This window comes from Electrona antarctica (assembly GCF_951216825.1).
Source record: "Electrona antarctica genome assembly, chromosome: 13".
Lineage (NCBI taxonomy): Eukaryota > Metazoa > Chordata > Actinopteri > Myctophiformes > Myctophidae > Electrona > Electrona antarctica.
The window spans coordinates 5,331,998-5,353,674 of NC_136794.1; the positions used below are offsets into that span (position 1 = coordinate 5,331,998).

Consider the following 21,677-nt stretch of genomic DNA (forward strand, 5'->3'; position numbering starts at 1 on the left):
CCTCCCCTCCCCTCCCCTCTTCTGTCTTCCACCCCTAGTCTAATTGTGGAGACTGGCATGGTGTGATTGGTATGTTAGGTTAATACAACCTCGGGAGCTGGTCGAAAAAGAACAAGGGAACAAGGAAGATGGGAAGTCGAGTAAAAGCTGTGGGTCGGTGGTTCAAATCCCGGCTCCTCCTGTCCACATGTCGAAGTGTCCTTGGGCAAGACAAGGACACATTGCCTCCAATGAGTCGGTCGGTGTGGGCTCGCCACCATTGGTGTCTGAATGTGGGAAGTGAGGACGCTGGCGTCGACTGTTCGCTGCTTCACCTCCCAATGTATGAATGAATGAACCATTGTAAAGCGCTTTGAGCACTTGGAAAAGTGCTATAAAAATGCAATTCATTATTATTAAAAAAGGAGCATAAGAGAGAGATGAATGGACAACAGGGAGATGAAAATAGCACTTTGTGTTTCACAGAAGTCAGGTTATGTTTAAAAAAAACTAACATCTGCAGAGTAAATTGAACTTGTATGATGTAATGGTATAGAAAATGCACCCGGGGTTAAAGAGTGCGTTAGGAGGGCTATACCACAGGCTGCTAGCATGTTAGCTTAGCCCATTTTGGGCGGGAACCCCTTTTGGTGTTTTAAGCATTATGTTCAACTTTAAGCTATTGAATAATAGCAGATCTACAAGCTCATAGCACGGCACCAAGTGCCACGCTACGAGCTTGTAGGTCTGCTATTTTTGAAGAAATCGTGAAAATGTAGTGCAAAATCTTTGAATATATGTTCTTTCAGAGCCAACGTTTTGAACTCAAATCTTTGCTTCTGAGGGGTATTTTCAGATGGGGGGTCGGCGGCCAATTACATATAATCTTGAGGGGTTCTTGACATGAAAATGTTTGAGAACGACATATAGGGTTTTTCAGAAAACTGTCAGGACTTAGAAGACATTTAAATGGGTTAGAGAGCTATAACGTTACGCAAAAGCTGGCGGGTCGACCACCAGAGGACCACTGTACCATGCTGTCCCTCGTTCACTTTTCAACCACTTGCACAATGCTGATCAAACAGGAGGCCACTGGTTAGGTCTGCACACGGCAAGGCACTTTGACAAGGATGTCGTCATGTGCTGTTGAAATTAAATCTCTTTATTTACCCAGTGGATGCATGTAATGTAATGATGCTATACCCCACGCCGCCCCCTCCTCCCATCATCCCCTCTGAAATTGCAACCACTCACGTGTTGCTTACACACACTCGTCCGCACAATTTATTTAATTTGGAGTATAAAAGAAAAGTCTTGAACCACTGAAGTCACGATGCGATGGGTTGTGAGCGTCTATTGTCACTTTTGAAATTTTTGAGAAATGGTAGTTATTTTTTGTAAATTGTTTGGAACATCTTCTACTAGTATACTATGTAATATATACTACCGCTTCTGACCGAGGCTAATCGTAGCTTCAAATTGATATATTGGTTGTTCAGTTTGACCCACCAGTTTTGGGAGATATGACTTGTAGAGTAATGTCTTGCAGAGAAACGGCGAGTTGAGAAAACAGGCTTGAAAAGGTTCACTTCTGTGTACTCTTAACATTACACCTAGCTACATGTTTAAGCATTTATTTCATATTTACACGTCGATTTCAGCTCTTGACATTTATTTCAGACATGCTCTAGTATGTGAAGAGTCTGCCTGTGCTATTAATTATTGGATATATTATTGGATAAAAACGACGACAAAAAAACAGTTTTTCTCCTCTCCTGTCTTGCCACCATGACCGTCTCACTCTGTATCAAAAAGAGTCACATAATATTATGACATGCCCAAAATAGGACAGCAGGTTGAAAATGGTTAACCCATTTTGGGCGGGAACCCCTTTTGGTATTTTAAGCATTACGTTATACTTTAGCTATTGAAAAATAGCAGACCTACAAGCTCATAGCGCGGCACCGAGCGCCCCGCGCTATGAACTTGTAGGTCTGCTATTTTTTTTAAATCGTTAAAATGTGCCTCAAATTTTTCTGAAAATTGTCATGATTTATAATAAATAAAAAAAAGTCGACGTTCAGGCCTGAATGGGTTAAAGGCTGTATCTCAGAGCTCGGACAGGGCATTCCTCTGGGTCTGGGTAATAATAATGCCTGGGCATCATGACGTGCCAGGGCTGCCAGCGGGCAGTGCCAAGGGGACAAGTGAGCGAAGGGGTGCGAGTCTCTTGTCACTGTGCGCCGGTGCCACTGCCTTACGCAACCTCTCATCATCGCAGTATATACAATGGCTGCTCCGCGCATGCATTTATACCAAGCCTCATTTATACTCGTCGTCGCATGCCGAAAATAGCCTTGCTTATTTACGGTGCGTGAAACCTACCATGCAAACGGAGTGTGAATTAAGCATTAGACTGCGACTCCTACACAGCCAAAGCTTTTTTAGAGTTTAAACACATGGGGCTCCATTTTCGGCACCGCTAAACCCCTTATCCCTAAACTTCTTTGCCTTTTTTTACTATTTTGCAAAACATTTTTGAATTGTTAAAATGGCCAGTCTACAAGCTCACAACGTGTCAATGTAGATTGGCTAGTTGAACTGTTCAAAAATGTTTTTCAAAATAGTAAAAAAAGGCAAAGAAGTTTAGGGATAAGGGGTTTAGCGGTGACGAAAATGGAGCCCAAGGTGTTTTTAAAAAAAAAGGACACCTACATGTCAACACTTTAAGGGTTTAATAACCCATTTAGACCTGACGACGATTCTACATAATGTCTTCTAAATCCTGACAGTTTTCTGAACAAAAAAGGTTTCTATGTCAGTCGCTCTCAAACTATTTCATGTCAAGGAGCCCCAGAATTATATGTAATTGGCCGCCGACCCCAATCTCAAAATATGTTGTTCCAGCGACCGCCCACCAGAAGCAAAGATTTGAGTTAAAAAACATTCGATCTGAAAGAATATATATTCAAAGATTTGCACTACATTTTCACTATTTTTGCAAAAATGGGAGATCTACAAGCTCGTAGCGCTGACTTCAAATGTTTGTGCTGCAAAAGGCCTGTTGATCAGGATTAGTCCCTCTCCCTGGCAGTGTTGATTTCATCGACTAATACTAAGATGAAAAACTGACTAAAACTAAATGGAATCTAAATGAAAACTAAAGCTATATGTTGACTATTTCGTCAACAAATAAAAACTAGACTAAAATGTTAGGAATGGACTAGTCTTTTAGTGGACAAAAGATCCAGTATAAGTCATTTTACACTTTTTTCGGTTTGAATGCTGGAAATGGCTGATCTACAAGCTCACAACGCGTTGCGCTGCGACGCGTTGTGAGCTTGTAGATCGGCTATTTTCAGCGAGTGTAAAATCATTACGTCATTACGACGGCATCAAGGCCCGCCAAAACACATTTTAGTCGACTAGATCAACAGTTGATTTAGTCGACTCTAGACTAACACTAAAACATTCCAGGTGACTAAAAACGAAATGGAAGTTTCATTCCAAAGACTATGTCTAAACTAAAAATAGAAACTTTGCTGCCAAAAACAACACTGCTCCCTGGCTTTCACTCAAAACATGCACACATGGATTCCTCAGTAAAAAATATTGTAATAAGGCTAGTATGTATTATATAAAGTGCCGACTTATGTAATGTGGAGAGTATGATTGCCCAGAGGGGCAGATACTTAACCGCACACACACACACACACACGCACGCACGCGCACACACACACACACACACACACACACGTGCACACGCACACAGAGATATCGGTTACATATGCATGTGGTACGCAGGAGTAGTAGTATAAACAATATGGATTGTCATCCAGGTGCAAGCCGTCTCGTCTTTACGTGGGGCCAATCGGGTGTCTGCATTGGAGCGAGGGAGTCAGCCAATGAGCTTCCCTCCCTTGCCTGTGCCGAACCAGCTGGGAGCGAGCCGGGGGAAGTGGCTTTTGTAGTGAGGCAGGAAGTGAGTCATCGCTCTTGTTGCGTGGCTAAATATAGCATCTCGACGGCTCGCTAGCGGGAGCTGGAGGAGGAGGAGGAGGAGGAGGTTCTCTCTGACTGTCCATGTCTCAACATGTTATCAATGAGACATGTGGGTGGCTACTGGCTATGGTGGGGCAGCATCAGGTGGCAGAGAGTCAGTCAAAGATGAGGAAATGACAGATGGAACGTGGGAATGAATGTAATCTGTGAGCTGCTGAAGGAGTGTGTGTGTGTGTGTGTGTGTGTGTGTGTGTGTGTGTGTGTGTGTGTGTGTGTGTGTGTGTGTGTGTGTGTGTGTGTGTGTGTGTGTGTGTGTGTGTGTGTGTGTGTGTGTGTGTGTGTGTGTGTGTGTGTGTGTGTGTGTGTGTGTGTGTGTGTGTGTGTGTGTGTGCGTGCAATTATGGCTGGTGGTACTGTAAGAGACCGCGGCGGAGAGGCGAAGACGAGCCACGATGGAAAGAATATATATTCAAAGATTTACGCCACATTTTCACGATTTTTCAAAAATAGCAGACCTACAAGCTCGTAGCGCGGCACCTATGAGCTTGTAGATCTGCTATTTTCAATAGCTAAAGTTTCCACCACCGAGCGAGCTAAAGCGAGCGTGTTTCCGCGTCGAGTTCGCTTGAGCCCGACTCAGCCCCTGTCCGAGTTGTTGCGACCCGATAGGCAGAGAATAGTATACATGGTCGTCCTCCTCCCCTATGATGAACACAGCGAGGAGCGCTCCCTAGAGTCCCCTACCCCGCTGGCTGGCCCCGTCAGCGTTGTGTTTATATAAATTTGAATATCTAGTTACCAAAAGTCTGCACTTATAGCTACCTTCCACATGCTGCTGCAATGGACTGCATGACTGGATTAGATAGCCAAGCACATGCGAGGTGAAAGGAGGGGAGTGTGAACAGGAGAGTATAGAGCAGGGCTGGGCAACTGGCGGCCCGGGGGGGCCCCACACCTTCACTTAATGCGGCCCCGCATGTCAATATCAGAATACTGATTATAGTATTGATTTCAGCTGTTACAATTCCAAACCCGCTTTAATGACTTCATGACTAGTATTAAATGACTAGTACTTAATGACTATATTAAAATGTTATTGTCTTTTTGTGTCCAATGTAGTTATGTTAAACAGTTCATAAAGTTAACATAACTATAACTAAATGCATTTGAAATTCAATACAAAAAAAGGTTACTTTTCAGGATTCCAATTCAAAAATGGCAAAAAGTTATTCAGGTTTTCAATTCAAATATAGCAAAAAAATAGCCGATCTACAAGCTCAAAACGCGTCGCATTGCGACGCGTTTTGTGCTTGTAGATCGGCTATTTTTTTGCTACGACAGTAATATGCACTGTGTGGCCCTCTGGAGTGAGTGTGGCCATCGTCAAAGTTGCCCACCTCTGGTATAGAGGGAGAGATAAGGACATGGACCCTCCTCATTCACCAAACTACAGTGGACGGCACAAAAGAAATGTGCCGAGTTCTGGAGGTAGATGGGGTTGAGTGGGGGAGAGGACTAGAGGAGATGGTGATTTATTTTGCAGTCTTTGCTATTACCGTAACCCATTTAGGACTGACACCAGATTCGTTTGCTGAAAAACCTATGTTTCTATATCCGTGGTTTTCAAAATATTTCATGTCAAGGACCCCAAAGATTATATATATATTTGGCCACCGACCCCCATCTGAAAATATTGTTTTTCAAGGGACCCTCCAGAAGCATTTTTTTTTTTTTTTAAAGATATTTTTTTTGCGGCTTACGCCTTTTTATTGTTTTTTTTTGAAGGGACAGACAGTAGGCTGACAGGAAACGGGAGAGAGATGGGGGAAGACATGCAGTAAAGGCCGCGTCGGGCTCGGGAGTCGAACCCGCGGCACACTGCGACTGGATTACCAGTCGGGTGCCCAGACGGTTACGCCACCGCCTGGCCCAGAAGCAAACTTTTGAGTTAAAAATGTTCGCTCTGAAAGAATATATATATGCCACGATTTTTCAAAAATAGCAGACCTACAAGCTTGTAGCGCGGCACTCTGTGCCACTCTATGAGCTTGTAGATCTTTCAACGGCTAAAGCATAACATAATGATTAAAACACCAAAAAGGGGTTCCCGTACTGAATGGGTTAAGGCAGCATTTCGGAAATTATGGGTCAGGAACATAAATGGTCGGTTTTTAAACTGTGGTTCACGTTTCCCAAAATGGCTCTCGGGCCTATATCTGCGGCAAGTGTAATTGACAAGACCTGCGTTTAGCTCTTTTACAGCTTGGGAGAGCACGTTGTAATGCTGATGCTAGTTAAGACTATTTGATCCCCTCTTAGGAAGACTGTATGTATGTATACTTGGTCCTGTAAGGCAGGGGTTCTCAACGTTTTTGGCCGGGGACCCCCGGAAATGCTTTGGCAATGTCTCGGGACCCCCGCCCCGCCCCCTCCCGACCCCCAATATAAATTGACTGCTACAATAACCTTAAACCATTTTGGGCGGGAACCCCTTTTGGTGTTTTAAGCATTGTTATAATTTAGCTATTGAAAAATAGCAGATCTACAAGCTCATAGCGCGCCACCGAGTGGCGCGCTATGAACTTGTAGGTCTGCTATTTTTGAAAAATCGTGAAAATAAATTTTTTTTTTAATATTTTGGGGACCCCCCAAAATAATTTGGCGACCCCCCGAAGGGTCGCGACCCACGGGTTGAGAACCCCTGCTGTAAGGCAGAGGTTTTTAACCTTTTTTGAGTGGTGCAACCACTCCAAGGAACAGCAATGTCCGTGGTGTTCACCTATGTTTGTGACTGTTAACCTATGTTTGTGACTGTTAACCTATGTTTGTGTGTGACTCATGTGTGACTCATGCGTGACTCATGAGTACCAGTAGGGCCGCTGTTTTTATTTTAATTGGAACGATACAGAGAAGAAATTGGAACGATACAAATTGGAACGATACAGAGAAGAAATTGGAACGATACAAATTGGAACGATACAGAGAACCAATAGGAACTGAAATTGGAACGATACAAATTGGAACGATACAGAGAACCAATAGAGCGTCGCAGTCCCGCCTCCTACCCTGGACCAGGAAATGAAACCCAATGCATTTTTCCCATAGACATTTCTTAAAGTATTTATTTAAAGACGGTTACGCCGCGGACAAAGCCAACTCGAGTCGTGACAACTCATGACAACACAAACAATATTTTGGACCAAACAAATAATTACAAAGAAGAAAAACAACAAAAAAAGTGTTGTAACCTGCCGTTTTTTTCTTCTTTCTAATTATTTGTTTGGTCCAAAATATTGTTTGTGTTGTCATGAGTTGTCACGAAAATGCATTGGGTTTCATTTCCTGGTCCAGGGTAGGAGGCGGGACTGCGACGCTCTATAGAGGGGAGTTGCACCACTCAGTTCACACGGGTGTGATTTTATACTGAAGTCAAGTACCACCACAGAAAATATCTGGCTCTCCAAGTACCACCATAATAGCTAAAAGGAGAGTACCCGAGGCGGGGTTGGTGAAAGGGGAGTTTGCATGTTCTCCCTGTGTCCCCGCCTAGAGTATGTATACCTTCACAAAAAACATGCAGTAATCCTGGTCTCTAAACTACCTCCCCCTGGCCAGCCGGGGCGCCTGATGGAGGGGAAAGGAACTGGTCGGAATAACGTGTTCCTTCCACGCGCTACGTCAGGCCGGGGAAACTCCCCCCTGTCAGGTGAAAAGAAGCAGCTTGGACTCCTCATGCATAGAAGGAAGCATGAGGTCAGTCCGCTGCCCCCCCAGGTTGGCAGAGGAAGTGTAGCGCCCAGGATTACATTAGATAATTGACACTGGGTGAAAAAAATGGGTTCCAAAATCGTGGGATAAAAATGATAGAAAAATCAAATACAGGAGCATAGACCTGTCCCATCCTATTCAGCTATTAAAGGGACACTTCACCCTTTTTGCCAAAAAATATATATCAATGACGTTTATAAGATTTAGAACACTTTCCTGGCGTTATTTTTTGTGTAATCTCTGGGTTTAGATATTTTAGATTAACGGGTGGCTCTGACGTCAGAGACACTCTTCCGTATTGCTACCGGACTACATTGTCTCCTCACACTGCAGCTAGACCAGCCCCAAAACACAGCCGTCACGGACACTGCGATTTGTTCCACCTACAACCTTCGTTGACCGCACCCCCACATGCGCATTTGTTATTGTGTTTGTGTCATGTCGCCGTTGTCAGCAGAGCAGCACCAGAGAGACGCGCTATGTTGCCACGAATCCCCCCCCCCCCCCCCCCCCCCCCCCCCCCCAACTCTAGATTTATTATAATGATATGAAGTGACTTGCCATAAACCATCCATTAACTCCCCATTCATCCAATTTGCATCTGCTTGTATTAAACAACATTAAACTCACCAACATTGCAGCTGTAGGGAAAGCTTGAATATCCACTTTCAAACTGCAAAGCTTTTGTTTCATAAAAATCCACCGAATCTTTTTCCCACTCAGCTCTGCACTTAGTTTTTCTTCTTTTTTAGTTCTATCTCACTACTAGAACTTTCTGACTCTGAGGTAGATAAGATTTTTGGCTGTCAACAGCATCCATTTGTTTTTTCAATGTTGTGGACCGGAGCGTGGTGAAATAGTTGCTAAGATACGATCGTACCGTATTTGGCAACTAAAAGACCTGTCCCGTAATGAACCGATACGGGACGCACTTAATCCCGTATTTTTGTCTCGTGGAAAAATGACAGCGCGTTATGGTGATTCTCAGTCACTCGCTCCCATGCAGTAATAAGAAGGGGCAGCCGACTGAGCTATAGGAACAGGAAAGCAAGACACTGGAACCTGGTGTCTGGAAGGGCGCTAGGCTCAGCTCATTGGTCAGTACTCTTCATAGGCATGCAGCAGAGCCAATCACTATGCAGTATCGTATCTTAGCAACTATTTCACCACGCTCCGGTCCACAACATTGAAAAAACAAATGGATGCTGTTGACAGCCAAAAATCTTATCTACCTCAGAGTCAGAAAGTTCTAGTAGTGAGATAGAACTAAAAAAGAAGAAAAACTAAGTGCAGAGCTGAGTGGGAAAAAGATTCGGTGGATTTTTATGAAACAAAAGCTTTGCAGTTTGAAAGTGGATATTCAAGCTTTCCCTACAGCTGCAATGTTGGTGAGTTTAATGTTGTTTAATACAAGCAGATGCAAATTGGATGAATGGGGAGTTAATGGATGGTTTATGGCAAGTCACTTCATATCATTATAATAAATCTAGAGTTGGGGGGGGGGGGGATTCGTGGCAACATAGCGCGTCTCTCTGGTGCTGCTCTGCTGACAACAGCGACATGACACAAACACAATAACAAATGCGCATGTGGGGGTGCGGTCAACGAAGGTTGTAGGTGGAACAAATCGCAGTGTCCGTGACGGCTGTGTTTTGGGGCTGGTCTAGCTGCAGTGTGAGGAGACAATGTAGCAATACGGAAGAGGTCTCTGACGTCAGAGCCACCCGTTAATCTAAAATATCTAAACCCAGAGATTACACAAAAAATAACGGCAGGAAAGTGTTCTAAATCTTATAAACGTCATTGATATATATTTTTTGGCAAAAAGGGTGAAGTGTCCCTTTAACACAGGAGGGAAATGTAATTTATTCTTTGAATTGTTGCTGCAGCTCTGATGAAACTCTGTCTAATCAGCACAGCTGATTAATCCATTCTCAAATATTCTATTAACGAACAGATAGGTGTGCTGGCATGCTCATTTCAGCATGGCTTGGTCAGAAGAACTACCCGTATTAATATAAATATTTCATTCCACTTTTGTCTTTTTTCTCTCCTCTGTGTACCACCAGAGGAGTGGTTGGGAACCTCTGCTGTGGGTTGAAAAAAGCATTTCCGGGGGTCCCCACTCCCCAGCCCAAAAACATTGAGAACCCCATGTGTTATGGTACCAAATCAGCCAGAGTGTCGGGGCTAAACGAAGGCCGTGGGTCCCCTGCTACTGAACACAATCGCTTCTGAAGTTCTGAACCTACTGCCCTCCAGATAACATGCCTCCTCCCATTCCAAGTCTCTGCCCATTAGACCAGGAACAATGGTTTCCAAAACCACCACTTGATGACATGCATGCCTCGTCCATTCGCCGTCGCAGGAAGAGGAAATACTAGAATAACATAGCGGGCTGGGTGGGTGGGGGGTGGTTTAGGGGCGGCCACTCACTGCATCCTGTAAGGGTCACCAGTACACGGTCTGGATCACGGATCCAGGAAACGGAGAGGAGAGGAGATGATATCAGTGTCTGCAACCCGCAGTTCGGCAGCGATGAGTGCATTTCCTCCTCCCCCTCTTTAGGGGGAGGGAGGGAGGGGGAGTAGACTCCCTCCTATATACAATGGATCTCAGTTATGATGGTTAAGACGAGATACACTGACTTCAGTTCACCCAAATTGGCTACTTAACTTGGCTCACAGTCACAAGGGACCAGGACAGTTATAGTCCCGAATCCTAGGTATAAACAAAAATGGACTGGTTGTGTGTTTTAATAGCAGTGGGAATTACTTTTGCTGTTTTACACACCATGTACTGTATTTCTTTTAAAATTCCCCGTATAACAACATATTTTGAGATGGGGTCGGTGGCCAAATGCAGATAATTCTAGGGGTCCTTGACATGAAATAGTTTGAGAACCACTGACATAGAAACATAGGGGTTTTCAGAAAACTGTTGTGATTTAGAAGACATTTTGTAGAATCGGTCTCGGTTAAAATGGGTTAATATCATCTTTTTTCTTCTTCTTCCTCCTGACTGCTTCCTCTTAAGTGCTGTATATGCTGTATGAGTGTGTGCTCGAATCGTAGCGAGCATTGCTAAGTTCTAACCTCCCTGTGTGTTCATCTTCTCGCCAACAGAAAGATGAGGTATATCTGAACCTGGTTCTGGACTACGTTCCTGAGACGGTGTACAGAGTGGCCAGACACTACAGCCGAGCCAAACAGACCCTGCCTATGGTCTATGTCAAGGTAAGGGCGCATGCGTGCGTGTGTGTGTGTGTAGGGCTGTGAATCGTTGGGTGTCCCACGATTCGATTCCGATTCTTGGGGTCACGATTCGATTCAACTCGATTCTCAATCCAAAAACGATTTTTTTTAAATTCAAAAGCATTTTTTTCCAGATTCAAAACTATTTTCTATTCAAAATGATTCTAGATTCAATACATAGGATTTCATCACAATCTACTCCAGTCTTGAACTGAAGTGACTACAGTAACTTGAAAATGACTGAAGACATGTTTACTGTGATTAGGGTAAGCTTACATTTCATATCACAGACACCATGTAGTGAAAACTCCTGTAACTGTAACCAAAAAAATAAATCTAAAAAAATAAATAATAAAAAAACAAAACAAAAACGATTTTTGGAAATTATGAATCGATTTTGAATCGTTCATAACGGAATCGCGATTCTAATTCGAATCGATTTTTTTTGACACCCCTACGTGCGTGTTCTTTCTACTTGTACAAAAGTACATACACCATAAATAGTGCTTTTTTTATTTTTTATAATTCTTATCCCACAATTTTGTAACCCATTTTTTACCCCTGTGTCAATTATCTAATGTGATCCTGGGCTCTACACACCCTCCGCCAACCTGGGGAGAGCAACGGACTTGAACTCATGCTTCCTTCATGCATGAGTGTCCAAGTTGCTCCTTTACACCTGACAGGGGGAGGAGTTTCCCTGGTTGGACGTGGCGTGTGGAAGGAACACGTTATTCCGACCAGTTCCTTTCCCCTCCATCAGGCGCCCCGGCTGGCCAGGGGGAGGTAGTTTTAGAGACCAGGATTACTGCATGTTTTTTGTGAGGGTACCTACCCTAAGGGGACACGGGCGGAGAACATGCGAAAAATAGTGCATTTATATAAATGGAAACATAAATGGCTCATTATCTGGCTGGCGGCGGCACAATGAAAGTTTTATTAGAAGAAATCATAAATTAGCTCACTGTCAGATTGTGTGTTTGCATGCAACCCGTGCTACTGCCAAAAATGGGAACAAAATGGTGCCAATCAGCAATGAAAATTACCCCTAATTACCATCGCTATACCAGAAATTGCAGGAAAAACCCAGCTTTGCACATGTGACTAACGTGTGTGTGTGCGCGTGCGTGTGTGTGTGTGTGTGTGTGTGTGTGTGTGTGTGTGTGTGTGTGTGTAGTTGTACATGTACCAGCTGTTTAGGAGTCTGGCCTACATCCATTCGTTTGGGATCTGCCATCGGGACATCAAACCTCAGAACCTGCTGCTGGATCCGGAGACTGCTGTACTCAAACTCTGTGATTTTGGCAGGTGAGCCACAACCACGTTGCATACATACTTAGTGTTCCTTTAACAGTTCTACTGCGTAAGCCGCGTTCCCCGCCATTTAACCCATTTTGACCTGAGATCAGATTCTAAAAATGTCTTCTACATCTGGACAGTTTTCTGAAAAAGCTATGTTTCTATGTCAGTCGTTCTTCGATTTTTCAAAAATAGCAGACCTACAAGCTCGTAGCGCGCCACTCGGTGGCGCGCTATGAGCTTGTAGATCTGCTATTTTTCAATAGCTAAAGCATAACGTAATGCTAACACCTAAAGGGGTTCCCGCCCAAAATGGGTTAATCCAATATCCAACGCTGCCGGGATCGATCTATTACCTTTGGAGCAATACGCCGAAGTATTTGCAGCTTTTGATCCACGAAAATCCGTAAAAATAGTCAGATGGTTTGTTGTTGAAGGGAAAAAACATGCCGTCATTACGATGCGAAACAAGAACAGCCTCCACCGCATGTTGTAGTCCGAACAAACCCCCCGTTCACTTGCATTGAGCTCATTTTCCCAGAAGCCCTAGCAGCCCAGAGCATGGCTTGATTTTTTAAGCTCTTTCTTTTTAATTATTAAAAAACGGCGAATTAAACACATTAAACAAATATTAAGCGTGGTGGAACCATGGATTTAATCATTTAAAGCCCTCAAAGTGTTAACACTGAGAGTGTACAAATGGAACCAAATGGACCTGTAGGTGGCCAATCTGTGCCATTTGGTTACATTTTCACTCTCTGAGTTTAAGTGTTCACTGAGGATTTTACAGTGCACCCCAGACAGGCCCGTCTAAGGTTTCAGGGCAATTCCCTGGTAAGGTTGCCCCGTCTGAGGGAGTTTCACACAGTGTGTATTACTGGAATTAAAATTAGCTCCCATATGCAAAGGAGAAGCTTACACACACTGACAAGACCCCCATATTATTTGCCGTCAAATCTTCCATTAAGTCATCAAGACGGAGCACTTTGCTGGGGAGGCGAGAAGACTTTGATGTGCATGGAAGCCATTACTTTTTCGAGGCTGTACTACAGATATTAGCGACTTTAAGCAACGACGGCTACGGCAACCGGAAATGGATCAGTGCTCGATACATAAACCTGCTCTCCGTCGCAGCCCTTTCTACTACGGCAGAACCTACACTTCCACGTAGTGTCTACAATGCCATGTCATAACCATGTTTATTGAAATGATAGCTGTCATACATTTACACCGATTGCTCCATCACCTCTCTTATGCTGCATGTGTAATGTGTTGACATGCCCTGAATGAAGAAATAACACTAATAGTAATACCATATGTCATATTAACCAACCATGTTTATTAAAAACGGTTTTAGAATAACACAGATTGCTCCAGCACCTTCCTCTTTCCACTGCTGATCATGTCCAGCGCATGTAAGAATTAAGCAATATCGGCAAGTTAGCTGACGCGCAACGGGGTGTTTTAAAAATAACAATAATGTGTTTATGTTTGACACATGCTGCATGGACGCGTCACCATGGCAACCAATGTCGCCGTCGCCGGAGGCTGTTTGCTTGACGATTTTGACAGCTACGGCGTGGGCGTCATAGCCGCCGTACTTCCGCGTAGCGGAGCCGTCCTGAAAACAGTCGTTGCTTAAAGTCCCTATTGTTTCCCCTAATATGGCTGGGGAAGACGGAACGCTTGTTTTTGTTACCTGAACTAGTCAAGCGTGCCAACAGGCAAGCGTGTGCCCGGGAACGAGCAGCCGATGGCCGTGCACGTCGACGAGCTTTGCCGTCCGACTTGGCAAGCGATGGTGGACAGAATGTATTACCAGTTATTACCAAAATTGCAAAACCTCCGCTCACTTTCCCCCCCCATCTCAGCCAATCACAGGCCGAGTAGCCTCGGAAACCCAGACGTTTTTATTTCCAGGGAGAAAGAATAAAGTCCACTCCAATTCGGCATAGAGTAGCACAAACGTCGATCACTCTCTGCTGATTTCTGATCGTCTGCACCTTTTGTTAAATTGACGCACACACGTACACACACACACACACTCCTCTCTCTCTGTCGCTCTAATTAATTTGTCTCATGTCGCGCAGCTGCGTCTAGATTCTCCCGGCGGATCCTGCTGGGAGCTGCCTATGCCATGGAAAGCATAGGTGGACCCCAGGCTACAGGCCGAGTCCTCCCCAGCTGTTAGTTCCACCATTAGTGGGGGGAAACCATATTGCGTACAGTATGTGTACCTACACACCCCTCTTCCTGCTCAAAACGCAGAAGAGGCTGTGGTATTTGTGGTAACATTGTTGCAGTGTTGTTTTTGACAGCAATTTTTTGTTTTAGTCATAGTCTCTGGAATAGTTTTCACTTAGTTTCAGTCACATTTTAGTCACCCGGAATGTTTTAGTGTTAGTCTAGTTTTAGTCGACTAAATGTCATAACTAAAGAGTCGACTAAATCTACAGTTGATTTAGTCGACTAAAATGTATTTTGGCGGGCCTTGATGCCCTCGAAATGACTGATTTTACACTTGCTGAAAATAGCCGATCTACAAGCTCACAATGCGTCGCAGCACGACGCATTGTGAGCTTGTAGATCGGATATTTTCAGCATGCAAACAAGTATGAAATTACTTATACTGGATCTCTTGTCCACTAGTCCCTTCCTAACACTTTAGTCTAGTTTTTATTTGTTGACAAAATTGTCAGTATATTTAGTTTTAGTCATCATATCTTAGTTTTCATTTAGTTTCCAGTTTAGTTTTCGTCAGTGAAAAAAGGTAGTCGACGAACATTTTTTTGTCTTAGTTTTTGTCTTACGAAATCAACACTGCGTTGTTGCTGATAATAACGATGCGTGTTATCACCTTTTTGTGTGCAGTGCAAAGCAGCTGGTCCGCGGGGAGCCCAACGTTTCCTATATCTGCTCTCGCTATTATCGGGCTCCCGAGCTCATCTTCGGCGCCACCGACTACACGTCCAGCATAGGTAGGTGTGGAGTGCCCTGCTGTGACCGCTATGCTAAAGGTGCGTTCAGACTTGGATGGCTAAGAGCGGCGCGATTACATTACAAAGTCAACGCAAAGACGAGAAGGTGCGCAATTAAGCGCCGCGAACGGGCGCGACCTGGCGCAGCACAAACGGGACGAACCCGAGTCTGAACGCACCTTAACTCCTGTATAAATGTTGCCAGCGTGCTAGCAGCAGCAGCAATGAATTCCCTGTGTCTTTTGCTTTTTATGTGACTCTGTCTTCTTGTCTGTTGACCCGCCCCCTCCCCCCCCCCCCCTTCCGTAGATGTGTGGTCAGCAGGCTGTGTACTGGCAGAGCTGTTGCTAGGACAACCCATCTTCCCCGGCGACAGTGGAGTGGATCAGCTGGTTGAAATCATCAAGGTACAATCGTTAAGGCCTATACGTGAGGCATACGGTCTGTAGACGTAGTACTAGTGCGTAGTCTCCTCTGTCAAAAGTGTCTGGTAATTTTACAGAAACACGCACAGCAGTTTCATCATGTTGTTTTCAGTCCTTCTCGGGTGCAGTACTTAGTTTAGAGTACAGTTTTTGGTTTAGACTAGTCATTGGTTAGACCAGTCATTAGTCCTACAACTACAACCTATCTCAAACCCTCACCCTAAACCTAACCTCCCACGGGGCAGCACACCCTAAACGGGGTGCATACTTAGTTTAGACTAGTCATTGGTTAGACATGGGTTAAGGTTAGGTTTAGGTGTGCTGCCCCGTGGGAGGTTAGGTTTAGGGTGAGGGTTTGAGATAGGGTGTAGTTGTAGGACTAATGACTGGTCTAACCAATGACTAGTCTAAACCAAAAACTGTCTAAACTAAGTACTGCACCCCGTCCTTCTCTGCTGTCATCCCTTCCTCCAGCCTTCATCCAGGGTGTAAAATCTCGGCTGCCCTCCTACTTTCCCTGTTACTGTATCTTTGCCTAATCCTGCCTTATTTCTAACTCCTATACCAGTGGTTCCCATTCCAAAGTGGGGTCCAGGGACCCCCCCCAGGGGTCTTTGAGGGAGTTCCAGGGTGTCCCCAGCTAAATGATAGTTTGGAACCAAATGGACCCTTATGGGTTCTGTAACTCAGAGTGTAGAAATGGAACCAAATGTACAAATGGACCCTTGGTTCCATTGGTACACTTGATTTTACAATATAAATTGAAGAAATGCCATTAAATGGGGGTTGGTAGACTAATATGCATGTCAAACTGGGGGTCCTTGAAATTAAAAGGGGTTAGGAATCACTGCTAGAGCCGTAACAATCTTCTCTTATAGGGGTCCACGGGCTAAATTGGTGTCCATTTAAAATTGGGGTCCTTTAAAATGGAAAGGAGAGGTCGCACAACTCGTAGTCCCGGTGCCAAAAAACTTTTTTTTATTTACCAACGTTTCGACAAACGAGTTGTCTTCTTCAGGGTATAACAGGTGGGGAGGTAGAGATGCTCACATTTATAGAGGTTGGGAGTGTCCTCACTCTGGCCAACACCCAGATTGGATGATTGGCTGCTGGCAAATTTGCACCAAAATATGGAGACAAATATATATATAAAGAACAACGTCAAAAAGCAACATGTCAGTACAAATACATATAAATGTGTTAAATGCATTACAAATTTATAAAAATGTATACAATTATACAACAGGTCGTTTCGAGGAAGCAATCTGATTGGTTGAAACAGCCTTCTAGCCGTGGTTCAAAAGAGCACCACTCCACACCCAATCAAAACAAAGAATTCAGCTGCTCTGTTTTCCCAGAGCGCAGCAAAACACTTCAGTGATGCTTGCGGAACTCGACTACGTCTCGTTCCTGACCGCATCACTGTCGTGGCAATAATCACGTTAAACCACACCCTCTCGTGTAATATTGCTTAACCCATTTTGGGGGCGGGAACCCCTTTTGGTGTTAGCATTATGTTATGCTTTAGCTATTGAAAAATAGCAGATCTACAAGCTCATAGCGCGCCACCGAGTGGCGCGCGAAGAGCTTGTAGATCTGCTATTTTTGAAAAATCGAAAGAACGACTGACAGAAACATAGCTTTTTCAGAAAACTGTCAGGATGTAGAAGACATTTTTAGAATCTGATCTCAGGTCAAAATGGGTACATGAAAAGTTTTGGGAACCACTGTCCTATACCAACCTCACACCCCTCATCTGTCTCGTCTATAGTTCTCTCCGCCTTATAACCCGTCTTGCCTCTGTGCCCCCCCCCCCCCCCCCCCCAGGTGCTCGGTACGCCCACACGAGAGCAGATCCGAGAGATGAACCCCAACTACACCGAGTTCAAGTTCCCCCAGATCAAGGCACATCCTTGGACTAAGGTGAGTCAACAGGTACAGTCGGGAGCCCTTTTTACTACTCTTTAAGACCCACACCCCTTTCCCCACATTATCTCTGTGTGTGTGTGTGTGTGTGTGTGTGCGTGCTTGTGTCGCCTGTCCACGGCAATCTATCCTCATCAGCTCCACCAGAGTAATCTAGTAAGAGAGTGGCGACACTAGCGGAAGTGCTCATTCTATCTCAAGTCAAGTCAAAGTCATACGATTTGTCACACGCGTTACCGCAGTGAAATTTGTTCTCTGCATTTTGACCCATCTCTTGGCAGCCAGGCCAGGGATCGAACAGGGATCGAACCCCCGACCTCCCAGTTTCAGGGCGGGCACTCTAACCACAAGGCCACTGTCTGGTCCAATGGGATAGTTCCAGCCATAGGAGCAATGTTTGGAACTATAGCCCATAGGCACCCGCTTTGCGGCGAGATCAAAGCGTGTCGCTACTCTCCTACTCTACACTCTGAGCTCCACTCAGCGGCGCTGTCGCTCCCCCTGTATCTAGCTCTGAGGTTGTTCTCCAACCACCTCCGGGTTCGAAACGGGAAGCCGAGAGCTCCGTTAGAGCAGAGCACAGTGGTATTCAAAAAGGATTCTCTCCTAGAGACCCTGATATGAACAGATGTTTTGCTCTCAATGAAATTGTCTAAATGTCATGATTTAATAATGATGACAATAAACTTTATTTATATAGCACCTTTCATGACATGAATGCGCTGAAGTGCTTTACAGAGCAATACAAAAAAAGCAAAGCAAAAAAAACGAAATAACATTAAAATGATGGCAACAATATTTTGTACATATGCATGAGATATGGATTCATTCAATATATTCAATTATTTCAAGTGAATTTGAACCACTTATTTGTCTGCGGACCAACCTGGAAAATGTAGGACCCCCGTTTTGAAAACCACTGATGTGTAAGTGTTTTTTTCTTCGTACCGTTGTCAACACATGTCTTATTTACTCTTGCTTTCGTGGTTTGTCCCATTTGAACTCTTGGCCAGCCCTCGATACTGATTTTTGTTGTTTTGTCCAAAATATGATGGACTGTTGAATTAGTAGGTTTGCTTTTATTGAATAATACCGTCGCTATTTTTCAAGTGTTGTGCTGAAGTGACTGATCTACAAGCCTATCTTCAAGCCTCCACAACTAGGGTTGAGGGCTTTATGATTTTAATGATTCCGGTTCCTTAACAATTCCCTTTAACGCATTTCGACCTGAGGACGATTCTACAAATGTCTTCTAAATCATGACAGTTTCCTGACAGACCCTATGTTTCTATGTCAGTGGTTCTCAAACATTTTCATGTCAAGGACCCCCAAAAATATATGTATTTGGCCGCCGACCCCCATCTGAAAATATGTTGTTCCAGGGACCTCACAGAAGCAAAGATTTGAGTTAAAAATATTCGCTCTGTGACGCATTTTCACGATTTTTCAAAAATAGCAGAACTACAAGCTTGCGAGTGCCGCGCTATGAGCTTGTAGATCTGCTATTTTTCAATAGCTAAAGTATAACATAAACACCAAAAGGGGTTCCTGCCCAGAATGGGTTAACCTCCTATATGGGGTTCCAAATGGACCCTTACAACAGAACCCTGGGAGAGTACAAATGGACTCGTACGGATCCATTTTGGTTCCATTTGTACACAGAGTGAAATTAAAACGTTTTGAGAACCATTTGGTATAGAAATTGTATAGTAGAAGTCAAGTCCACATACCAGCTCTGACGGTATGATAAAAAATACCGGTTCCAAATGCGTTGGAACGGATTCCCGGTTTTTGGATCTCTTTTTGGGTTCCGACCGGGTGCCAACCCTGTGCCAACCCTGCGTGAAACACGTTGTGCCTCGAGTCGCTATTTTTGAAAAAGATTTTCACCTTTTTAATGACAAGGCCAAAATACGAAGGAGGGCAGGCTGAAAGTTGGGGCATGCATACTTAGTTTAGACTAGTCATTGGTTAGACATGGGTTAAGGTTAGGTTTAGGTGTGCTGCCCCGCGGGAGGTTAGGTTTAGGGTGAGGGTTTGAGATAGGTTGTAGTTGTAGGACTAATGACTGGTCTAACCAATGACTAGTCTAAACCAAAAACTGTCTAAACTAAGTACTGCACCCGAAAGTTGGTGGCTTTTTATAAATATTTAACCAATGAAAAGTATTATCTTATTACTAAATAACTACATTGGATACATTGTCAGTTTCCTGAAAAGTAAAGGTTTTTGGATAGTCAGGCTTCTGCCCCGACAGCGATGATTAATTGTGCAACTTCTTCAGTTGAGGAATTTTTATCCAAAGTGACTTTACAAATGGAGACTTTGGGCTCCATTTTCGTCACCGCTAAACCCCTTATCCCTAAACTTCTTCTTTTTTTACTATTTAATTTTGCAAAACATTTTTGAATAGTTAAAATGGCCAGTCTACAAGCTCACATGTGTCAATGTAGATTGGCTAGTTGAACTCAAAATAGTAAAAAAAAAGGCAATGAAGTTTAGGGATAAGGGGTTTAGTGGTGACGAAAATGGAGCCCTTTGTGTCCTGCCCAAGGGCACACTGAAGGAATATAGGATGCTTCAGGGAGTCAAACCTGTAACCCAACGATTACAGGATGGACATTCCTAACTATGTGAGCCCAGCAGGCCTTGTTGTAAGATGTTGGAAGTGAACTTAACTGGCTTTTTAGTGATTCCACCCTCCTCGTGTCACTCCCCAAACAGGGTCCCATTCTACCCTGACCACTTTTATAAGCACTGCTCTGCTGTCTGTTCTGATACGGTCAAGCCACCACCGTCTGTACTTTTCCATCTTACACTTTACTTTCACGTATTGGGTTTTATGCAACATCAAACAGGCGTTTTATAAAGTGGTTCCCCCCTGCTCATAGGCTTTAAATGGAACATTCCCTCTCCCTGACCCTCAGTGATCCCGCCCACTGCTTTTACCATTGGACGGCGTAATCCTCCAATCAGCAGGCTGCAAGTCCTCGTGGCAGCCTCTCAGGCTCCTCACTGTGGCCATTCTGTGTAACTGCACGTTTGTCGGTGTGTGTCTGCCAGCTTGCCATTTATTTGCTTATTGTAATTTTAACCTTTTGTGCACACTGTTGTTGTTGAGATGGAGATGTACAGTACTGCCTACATGTATGTCTGCAGCTGTATTGTGCCCTGTACTGTCTGCAGTATGTCTGCAGCTGTATTGTAAGTGCAATGTGACAATAAGAAAATCTTGAACTCTCGAGACGCATTAGTATCACTGCCCAGATGATACCCCATGGCGTGTGTAATGACTGTAAGACTGTAAAAATGCCTCCCTGCTTGGCACTCAACGCATCAATGGGTTGGATTGTGGGTCAAATCAACTAATGATTCCCGAGCGCGGCGCACGCTGCGGCTCACCGCTCCAAGAGATGGGTCAAATGCGGAGAACAAATTTCACTGCGGTAACGTGTGTGACTAATCGTACGACTTTGACTTTGCTGCTTCAAAAAAAACCTTGAACTTACCTTCAAGGTGCTGAATTCGCTTCGTATTCCATGTGGGAAAAAAACACCAGGCCGAAAGAATCCTTACTGCTTAACCCATTCTGGGCCGGGAACCCCTTTTGGTGTTTTAAGCATTATGTTGTGCTTTAGCTATTGAAAAATATCAGATCTACAAGCTCGTAGCGCGGCACTGAGTGCCGCGCTACAAGCTTGTAGATCTGATATTTTTTAGATCCGCTACGTTTTTAACTCAAATCTGTGCTTCTGGGGAGGTCCTTGGAACATTCTGGGGCTCCTTGACATGAAATAGTTTGAGAACTAACTGATATAGAAAGTTAGAAACATAAGTTTTTCTATCAAAGACATTTGTAGAATCTGGTATCAGGTCGAAATGGGTTTAATTGTTATATCATTCCAACATGAAATAAAAGGTTATGAATGATGACTTACTTGTCTAAGCTGATCAATAAGACCGTGGGTGTGGGCCTGGGCCGTGGCTCAGTGGTCCAGGCACCTTGGCTGGCAATCCAGTCTGGCAGTGTGCCGCGGGTTCGACTC

General features: G+C 44.2%; 1 protein-coding gene across 2 annotated transcripts in view; it reads left to right on the forward strand.

Annotated features, from left to right (window-relative positions):
* gsk3ba (glycogen synthase kinase 3 beta-a) overlaps window positions 1-21,677 on the forward strand; it is a 51,322-nt gene that overhangs the window by 25,187 nt on the left and 4,458 nt on the right. The window contains exons 4-8 of one of the 2 annotated variants that reach the window (XM_079518762.1): window positions 10,875-10,985; window positions 12,181-12,311; window positions 15,174-15,280; window positions 15,590-15,687; window positions 17,533-17,640. In XM_079518762.1, coding sequence (XP_079374888.1) covers window positions 10,875-10,985; window positions 12,181-12,311; window positions 15,174-15,280; window positions 15,590-15,687; window positions 17,533-17,640 — 555 coding nt within the window. The remainder of the gene's footprint in view (window positions 1-10,874; window positions 10,986-12,180; window positions 12,312-15,173; window positions 15,281-15,589; window positions 15,688-17,532; window positions 17,641-21,677) is intronic. The other variant, XM_079518763.1, reaches the window with a different exon arrangement.